At 40.6% G+C, this 9994-nt stretch overlaps 1 protein-coding gene across 1 annotated transcript in view; it reads left to right on the plus strand.

Annotated features, from left to right (window-relative positions):
* NKRF (NFKB repressing factor) overlaps positions 1 to 8957 on the plus strand; it is a 14850-nt gene extending 5893 nt beyond the window's left edge. Inside the window, exons 2-3 of the mRNA XM_017885157.1 lie at positions 4794 to 4924; positions 5997 to 8957. Coding sequence (XP_017740646.1) covers positions 4794 to 4924; positions 5997 to 7954 — 2089 coding nt within the window. The 3' untranslated portion in view covers positions 7955 to 8957. The remainder of the gene's footprint in view (positions 1 to 4793; positions 4925 to 5996) is intronic.
* The last annotated feature ends 1037 nt before the right edge of the window (positions 8958 to 9994 follow it).

The raw sequence follows: 9994 nt of genomic DNA on the forward strand, positions 1-9994 counted from the left end.
ACCCAGGCTGGAGTGCAGTGGTGCTATCACAGCTCACTGCAGCCTTGACCTTCCCTGCTGAAGTGATCCTCCCACCTCAGCCTCCCAAGTAGCTGGGACTCCAGGCATGGGTCACCATGCCTGGCTATGTTTTTTGTTTTTTTATTTTTTATTTTTGAAATGATGGTGTTTTGCCATGTTGTCCAGGGTGGTCTTGAATTCCTGGCTTCAAGTGATCTGCCCACCTCCACCTCTCAATGTGCTGGGATTACAGGCATGAACCACTGTGCTCAGCCAGGAGACATTTTTTTTATTGTATATTTTAAAGCTTTGTCTTAAAATTTCAAACACACAAAAATAGAAAAGAGTTTAATGAATCCCGTGTACCCATCACTCAGCAATCATCAGCAGTCTGCCATACTACCCTTCTTCCTTCATCTATTCTGCCCTAGCTTTTTGTGGGCACTAGTCTGGAGTATATTTTTTAAAATCATGACAATATTTCACCTGTACATTCTTCAGTACACATCTGTATCAGATAAGAATTTTAAAAAATAGAGTCACCATACCATTATTCATATTCAACAAAATTAACAGTAATTTCTTAAAAATCACCCAATGCCTTTCATGTCATTTTCTTCATTTGTCTCAAATGTCTTTTTACAGCTTGTTTGATTCATTCATGATACAAAGTCTATACAGTGTATTTGATTGATCCATCTCCTTTAACCTATAGCCACTCCCTCTTTTATTTTCATTCTACAGTATTTATTTGATGAGGAGACTGGGCTGTCACATACTGTTCCCTCATTCTGGAGTTGGATAGTTCCATTCTTGTGGTGTTTCACATGTTTCTGGGAGTCAGGAACTTGATTAGGTTCAGGTTTAATTCTCTGGAGAGCCATAATGCTTTCTAGATAGTGCCGTGATGTTCTATTGTATCACATCGTGGGGTACATGTTTGGTTGTCCCACTTTTAGTGATATTAAGATGATAAAGTCCCCGATCAGCTTTTAAACTGAAATTTTCTTGAGATAATTATAGATTCACATGCAACTGTAAGAAATAATACAAAGAGATGGCCGGGCACGGTGGCTCATGCCTGTAATCCCAGCACTTTGGGAGGCTGAGGCTGGTGGAGAGGTCAGGAGGTTGACACCAGCCTGGCCAACATGATGAGACCCTTGTCTTACTAAAAATACAAAAATTAGCCCCGCATGGTGATGCGTGCTTATAGTCCCAGCTACTTGGGCGACTGAGGCAGGAGAATCACTTGAATCCAGGAGACGGAGGCTGTGGTGAGCCGAGATCACGCCATTGCATTCCAGCATGGGTGACAGAGCGAGACTCTGTCTCAAAAAAAAAAGTTCCTTTTTGTCTCAAGTAGTGTTTCATAGTGTATATGTACCAGAATCTAACTATTCACCTGTTGAAGGACATCTGGGTTGATTGTAGTTTTGGGCTGTTACAAATAAAGCAGGTTTTTGTGTGAACATAAGTTCTCATTTCTCTGGAGTAAATGTCCAAGAGTGTAATTGCAATTGCTGGATCAAGTGGTAACTGATTTTTTTTTTTCTTTTTTTTGGAGGCGGAGTTTCATTCTTGTTGCCCAGGCTGGGGTGCAGTGGTGCGATCTTGGCTCGCCTCCTGGGTTCAAGCGATTCTCCTGCCTCAGCCTCCCGAGTAGCTGGGATTACAGGCATGTGCCACCAAGCCTGACTAATTTTGTCTTTTTAGTAGAGACGGGGTTTCTCCATGTTGGTCAGGCTGGTCTCAAACTCAGGTGATCCGCCCACCTTGGCCTCCCAAAGTGCTGGGATTACAAGCGTCAGCCACCGCACCCAGTCTAATGTTTGGTTTTTTTTTTTTTTTTTTTTTTGTCTTTTTTTTGGAGCGGAGTTTGCTCTGCCGCCCAGGCTGGGAGTGCAGTGGCCGGTCTCAGCTCTGCCAGCCTCCGCCTCCGGTTCACGCCATTAAATCCTGTCTCAGCCTCTCCGAGAGTAGCTGGGCTACAGGCGTCCCGCCTCGTCGCGCCGCTAGTTTTTGTTTTTTGTTAGGAGGGTTTCAGGGGTGTTTAGCCAGGATGGTCTCGATCTCCTGACCTTGTGATCGCCCGTCTCGGCCTCCCAAAGTGCTGGGTTCAGCTTTAGCCACCGTGCGGCATGTTGGTTTATAAGAGCTTACCAAACTTTTCCGAGACTGACTGTATAATTTTACATTCCCAGCAGCAATGTCTGAGTGATCCAGTTTCTTCTCATTTTTGCCAACATTTGGTATTGTCACTTTTTTTTTTTGGGAGACGGAGTCTTGCTGTGTCACCCAGGCTGGAGTGCAATGGCACAATCCCGGCTCTCTGCAACCTCTGCCTCCCAGGTTCAAGCGATTCTATTGCCTCATCCTCCTGAGGAGCTGTGATTATAGGCACATGCCACCACACCAAGCTAATTTTTGTATTTTTAGTAGAGATGGGATTTCACCGTGTTGGTCAGGCTGGTCTTGAACTCCTGACCTCGTGAATCACCCGTCTTGGCCTCCCAAAGTGCTGGGATTACAGGCGTGAGCTACCGTGCCCAGCCATTGTCACTTTTTTATTTTGGCCATTCTAATAAGTGTATAGTGATACCTCATTGTGATTTTTAAATTGCATTTCCCTGGTGGCTAGTGATGAACATCTTTTCATGTGCTTATTTGCAATCTGTCTATCCTCTTTGGTGAAATATTTTGTTTATGTCTTTTGTTCATTTTTTAATTTGAATTTTTTTTTTTTAACTATTGAGTTTTAGGTACTAGTCTTTTGTCAAGTGTGTGGTTTACAACTATTTTCTCCCAGTCTTCAGCTTGACTTTTCATCCTCTTCACAGTCTTTCAAGAGCAAAAATTTTTATTCTTTTTTTTTTTTTTTTTTTTTTTTCCCCCTTTCCCATCTTTTAAAAAAAAAAATTTTTTTTTTTTTTTTTTTTTTTTTTTTTTTTTTTTTTTTTTTTTTTGAGACGGAGTCTCACTCTGTCGCCCAGACCCAGACTGGAGTGTAGTGGCGCGATCTCGGCTCACTGCAACCTCCCGGGTTCAAGTGATTCTCCTGCCTCAGTCTTCCAAGTAGCTTGGACTGCAGGTGTGTAGCACCATGCCCAGCTATTGCTTTTTTTCTATTTTTGTAGAGATGGGGTGTTGCCATGTTGGCCAGGCTGGTCCTGAACTCCTGACCTCAAGTAATCCACCTGCCTTGGCCTCCCAAAGTGCTGGGATTACGGGAGTGAGCCACCACACCCAGCCAAAACTTTTTAATTTCAATGAGGTCCATTTTATCACCAGTTTCTTTATGGATCATGCTTGCTATCAAGCCTAAGAACTGTTTGCCTAGCTCTAGATCCCACAGATTTTCTCCTGTGTTTTTTTCAATAAAAGTTTCGTAGTTTTACATTTAGGTTTATGATGCATTTTGAGTTAGTTTTTTGTAAGGTGTGAAGTTTAGGTTGTAGAGTTTTGTTTTTTTTGTTTTGTTTTGGTTTTTGTTTTGCCTATGGATGCCCACTTGTTCCGGTGCCATTTGTTGAGAAGGCTATCCTTCCTCCATTGAATTGCCTTGGCACCTTTGTCAGTAATCAGTTGAGAATATTTGCTTGGGTCTGTGAGTTCTTCCCCCATTAGCTTTTCACCTAATAGATTTAGCAGCCATTGATTGATTGATTCATTGGTTGATTTTTTTTTTTTTTTGAGATGGAGTCTAGCTCTGTCACTCAGGCTGGAGTGCAGTGGCATGATCTCGGCTCGCTGCAGCCTCTGCCTCCCAGGTTCAAGCAGTTTTCCTGCCTCAGCCTCCTGAGTAGCTGGTATTACAGGTGTCCACCACCATGCCCGGGTAATTTTTGTATTTTTAGTAGAGATGGAGTTTCACCATGTTGGCCAGGCTGTTCTCGAACTCCTGACCTCAAGTGATCCACCTGCTTCGGCCTTCCAAAGTGCTGAGATTACAGGTGTGAGCCATCATACCCGCCTGATGATTGTTTTTTATTTTATTATAGGTTACGAAATGGTAGTAGTCCATCGTTCCTTCATTTATTAGCTGGAATGCTTCTCTAAAAGATATTTTCCTCATCATCTCTTTGGTTGCTCTAAGTACAGTTTATACAGGAAAATGCAGGATAAATGTTTGCTTTCTTCCTTTCATATTTACCTGTTTGCAGAATAATGACATGGTTCCTTCCATCCTTCAAAGGTGACCAATAATAGTTTGTAAGTATCATTATGAACTAATGGAGTTTCAACGTATTTGATGTGTTTCAATCCATTGCCATCATTGTTCTTATCGATATTTTAGTTGGCTCACTTTGCCAGTATGAGTCTATTCAGATTGGCTTCCAAGTCCATTTGACACAACCCCTTTGATCTTTGACAGATTCCTTGGTTTTAGGTGCTAGAAGATTTCTCAGGCTCACCTTAGACATTTCCTGCCACAGACTTAGCCACTTCTCTAAGGACCCTGATTCCATTTCAAGAGAAATGGTGGAGACCACAATCAAAACAAATCATGAATTTATACTGATATTTTCAATTCAAATTAAAGATAAGGTTTTTGCTAAAATTTTTTGAGTTTATATTTGTATGTCTTATGCTGAAAAAATCTTGATTTCCTAATTAGTAACATAATTATTCATTTGATGGGTAAATATTTTAGGGCCGATTCTTTGGTTTTATAGCCAAAATACCCTGTTGATAAAGTCTTGTGGGAGCAATTATAAGACTGGCTTATTTTGAAGCTTTTTTAAAAAGACATCCTTACCTGTTTTAACTGTAGATTATATTAACTTAAATAGGTATAGCCCACGCCTGATGGAAAAAATTCTCCAAATGGCTGAAGGTATTGATATTGGGGAGATGCCTTCATATGATCTGGTGCTGTCCAAGCCTTCCAAAGGTCAAAAACGCCACCTCTCAACATGTGATGGTGAGTATACTTGTTTCTGAAAGGTGGGATTTGAAGAAACAACATGGCTTTAAAAAATGATATGAGTGTGGTATATGATTTCAAATAACATTGGTAATATTAGTTCTTACAGGTAAAAGAGTTTTAGCTTTTAGTTATATACAATTTTTTGAGTATGCTAAATAGAATTGAAAACTAAGACTATTGAAATCATGTTATTATGCAGTCCTTGAAATTTATGCCATGGAACCGCCCTCTAAATAAAATCTTATACTGTGATCACTTGAGCATCTAAGTCCCTAAATCCTCTTGGATGGGTCCGGAATGGACGAGCTTTCTACTGAGCAGTGTTACAGGGAGGAAGCTCTAGTGTCTAGTATAGCCTCATCAGAGTTCTTCTATAGCTTTAAATTTGGCATCTCACATAAATCATTAGTTTCCAGCTGTTGTTTGTTCTAGAAAGAAAATAGAGCAAACACCCTTTTGTGATGAATGGGTCAGAGCTGAGGTTTTGAAGTTGAAAACTTTTGATCATTCTTTTCTTTGATTTTAGTCACAACTATGTAAAGCACCATCACAGAGTCACTCACCTCTGATACAAAAGAGAAAGGCTTTGTAACTGCCTCTGCTCATCATCTGCCTTGCATTAGAGCCATCTTTCCCATTTTCTTTCCCATTTTCAATCCTTAAGTGAGCTTTTCAGCATGGGTGGTATGAGATTGTACTGGAACAATCTTCCAGTCCACTTCACCTTCCAGCACAAGTGAAGAGTATACTTCACCTGTGCTTTAGCTCATTTGATGCAAAAGCAGCTACCAGTAATGTGTGGTGGTGACCTGCATACTTGACTCAATGGTATATTTTCTATCAAGGGTCTTCCCGTACATGTGGAAAGACAGGGAACATCCCTCCTTATGCTGGAATCTTACATTGATAATTGAGTCCCTTCACCCAAATGATGTGAAGTTTTTGTGATGGAAGTATCTCGTACCAACAATGCAGCTTGCAAATAATATGGTTGGTACTATTTTCCTGTTTGGTTCTTTTGAAATATTCCCATTTTAATGAATTGTAAATTTCACTCATTCTATAGGTCAAAATCCTCCTAAAAAGCAAGCCGGTTCCAAATTCCATGCGAGACCTCGTTTTGAGCCTGTACATTTTGTAGCTAGTAGTTCAAAAGATGAAAGACAGGAAGATCCTTATGGCCCTCAAACAAAAGAGGTAAATGAACAAACACATTTTGCCAGCATGCCAAGAGACATCTACCAAGATTATACTCAAGACTCTTTCAGTATACAAGATGGGAATTCTCAGTATTGTGATTCATCAGGATTCATTCTCACAAAAGACCAGCCTGTAGCAGCCAACATGTATTTTGACAGTGGGAACCCTGCCCCAAGCAGCACATCACAGCAGGCAAACTCTCAGTCAGCTCCTGAGCCTTCACCATCACAGACATTTCCCGAGTCCGTGGTAGCCGAGAAGCAGTATTTTATTGAAAAATTAACGGCGACAATCTGGAAGAACCTTTCTAATCCAGAGATGACTTCTGGATCTGATAAAATTAATTATACATATATGTTAACTCGTTGTATTCAGGCGTGTAAGACAAATCCTGAGTATATATATGCTCCTTTAAAGGAAATTCCTCCTGCCGACATCCCCAAAAATAAAAAACTTCTAACTGATGGCTATGCTTGTGAAGTTAGATGCCAAAATATCTACTTAACTACAGGTTATGCTGGCAGCAAGAATGGGTCCAGGGATCGAGCTACAGAACTAGCTGTAAAACTCTTGCAGAAACGTATTGAAGTTAGAGTTGTCCGGCGGAAATTCAAACATACGTTTGGAGAGGACCTCGTGGTGTGTCAGATTGGCATGTCCTCCTATGAATTTCCTCCAGCTCTGAAACCACCAGAAGACCTGGTGGTGCTGGGTAAAGATGCTTCTGGGCAGCCAGTTTTTAATGCTTCCGCCAAACACTGGACCAATTTTGTCATTACAGAAAATGCAAATGATGCAATTGGTATCCTTAACAATTCTGCCTCATTCAACAAGATGTCAATTGAATACAAATATGAGATGATGCCAAATCGCACATGGCGTTGTCGAGTGTTTTTACAAGATCACTGCTTAGCTGAAGGTTATGGAACCAAGAAAACAAGTAAACATGCAGCTGCCGACGAGGCTTTGAAAATTCTTCAAAAAACACAGCCCACTTATCCATCTGTCAAAAGTTCACAGTGCCATACAGGCTCTTCACCCAGAGGATCTGGAAAGAAGAAAGATATAAAGGATCTTGTAGTTTATGAGAATTCTTCAAATCCCGTGTGCACGCTGAATGACACAGCTCAGTTTAACCGAATGACAGTTGAGTATGTCTATGAAAGGATGACAGGCCTCCGCTGGAAATGCAAAGTGATTCTAGAGAGTGAAGTAATTGCAGAAGCAGTTGGGGTGAAGAAAACTGTCAAATATGAAGCTGCTGGGGAAGCTGTGAAAACCCTCAAAAAGACCCAGCCAACTGTCATTAACAACTTGAAGAAAGGAGCTGTTGAAGATGTGATTTCAAGAAATGAAATTCAGGGCCGCTCAGCAGAGGAGGCTTACAAACAACAAATCAAAGAAGATAACATTGGAAATCAGCTTCTGAGAAAGATGGGTTGGACTGGTGGTGGTTTAGGTAAATCTGGTGAGGGCATACGGGAGCCTATCTCAGTCAAAGAGCAGCATAAGCGGGAAGGGCTTGGTCTGGATGTAGAGAGGGTGAATAAAATTGCCAAGAGAGATATTGAACAGATCATCAGAAACTATGCCCGCTCCGAGAGCCACACAGATTTGACTTTCTCTAGAGAGCTGACTAATGACGAACGGAAGCAAATACATCAGATTGCCCAGAAGTATGGTCTTAAGAGTAAGTCTCATGGGGTGGGCCATGATAGGTACCTGGTGGTAGGTAGAAAAAGACGGAAGGAAGACCTACTAGATCAGCTCAAACAGGAAGGCCAAGTGGGCCATTACGAGCTTGTTATGCCTCAAGCAAATTGAGATCTTACTAATTTATTTTGTAAATGCCTAATGAGGCAGATTTTTGAATTAAATGCTACATGTTCCGGTTGCAGAGTATATTCATAAGATGTCTCACCTTGTTCATTTCACATAGTGGTTTATTAGATATTGGAACCTAAAGAATTCTGTCCACTTGTATTAGCTTAATCCAGCAGATGATATTGTGCAGTTACTGTTTGTGTCTTTGATATTGCTGTGTCCCTCAGATTTTAGTAGTTTGACAAGCAAGAACACATATCCAAATGGAATTTTACCCCGAGAAATTCTCATTTTAAAGGGCATAGCACAGCAACCTGCAACAATATGTAAACTTGATATTGACTACAATAAAAATCCAGTCTTAATTCCAGATTTACTGAAAATGTCAGATCATTTTGTATTAATCTATTTTCATCCTTGTGTGAAGCCAGTTATAGAATGTTTAACAATAAATTGTGCTGTACACGTAAATGTCCTTACCAACTAAATGATGTAAAAGTTTCTTAAAGTAATTTTAGTGTTCATTTATTTATAACTTCTACCATGTGATTTCCGGAATATTGGAAGTGATTTACTGTATCTTGTGATATATGGGTTTTAACAAATTCTAGTCTTCACGCTGAGAGAGCACTACTTGAGAGAGCAGTTGAAAGTTTCAAAAACTTTGGTTCAATCTGAAGAAAGGAAGCTTGAACTGTTTGTTCTTGGTGCCTTGCAGAGAGACTCACAGCAACTCTCCATTATAGCTTTCACACAGTTTGGATGTGCAGCACATCCAAGACAACCACAGCTGTGGTAGAGCTTGGTAAAAGACTGAAGATACATTGGTGCTTTGATGAAAAGGTCAGTTAGCTGGTCCCTCTCTCAAAAAGCTTATTAAGCCTGAAAAGCCAACTTTGTAACATATTTAAAACTGCTATTTTCGCTTATTTCTGGAATGTAAAAAAAAAATGTATAAAAAGAATTAGTGTATGCTTCCTGAATAAAAAGGAGCCAAAGTTGATCAGAATGGTGGCGTGCTCATTTCCGGGCAGCAGCCTTGTAGCAGCACTGGGTCCTTGGAGAAGGGAAGTGGTGTTTGCACAGAATAGTTCAGCACCCAGAGCACATGGGGATGAATGTCCGGATTTAACAGATAGGAATCAGTCAACTATCACTTTTTTCCTGTGGGCCAACATGCTGGCTTCAACCAAATCTTAGGCTGCTCCCTTTTATGTGATTTTGTTTTTGTATCTCAGGTAAATCAAGTATAACCTCATAAAAGCACAGGTGAATTTACCACTGATCATTAGACACCTCTAATGAAATGATCTTCGGGACAATTAGGTGGTTTACAGTGCTTGAAAACATTTAGCACCATGCTTGACATGTAATTGGCCAACAAGAAATCATAATTTCCTTTCCCCTGTTTTTTTGTTTGTTTTTTTGTTTGTTTCTTTGTTTGTTTCTTTGTTTTTGAGATGGAGTTTCACTCTTACTTGCCCAGGCTGGAGTGCAATGGTGCGGTCTCGACTCACTGCAGCCTCCACCTCCTGGATTCAAACGATTCTGCTGTGTCAGCCTCCCAAGTAGCTGGGATTACAGGCACCCACCGCCACGCCTGGCTAATTTTTGTATTTTTAGTAGAGACGGGATTTCACCATGTTGACCAGGCTGGTCTTGAAGTCCTAACCCTCAGGCGATCTGCCCACCTCGGCCTCCGAAAGTGCTGGGATTACAGGCTTGAGCCAACGAGCCCGGCCCTGTTTTTTATATTTTACATTAAGCAGCTGCCCACTGTAGTTAATGCTTAAAAAATACAAAGGGATTAGCCTTTACACCTGGATCTCTGTAACTGGTAATCATCTACAGTAACTAACCAGTGTGATAATGGTTTTCCATTAACCGTCTTCCTACAGTGCATAGCCTTTCTTAATGTAGGTAGGAAATGAGGTGTACATTTTATTTTGGCACTTCATATTAACATTGGCAAAAGAACTAAGCAAAATATTTATAGATATTATAGGATTACAATTTTTTTTTTTTTTTTTTGAGACAGGG

Source organism: Rhinopithecus bieti, unplaced genomic scaffold, assembly GCF_001698545.2.
Source record: "Rhinopithecus bieti isolate Rb0 unplaced genomic scaffold, ASM169854v2 scaffold_15117, whole genome shotgun sequence".
NCBI lineage: Eukaryota > Metazoa > Chordata > Mammalia > Primates > Cercopithecidae > Rhinopithecus > Rhinopithecus bieti.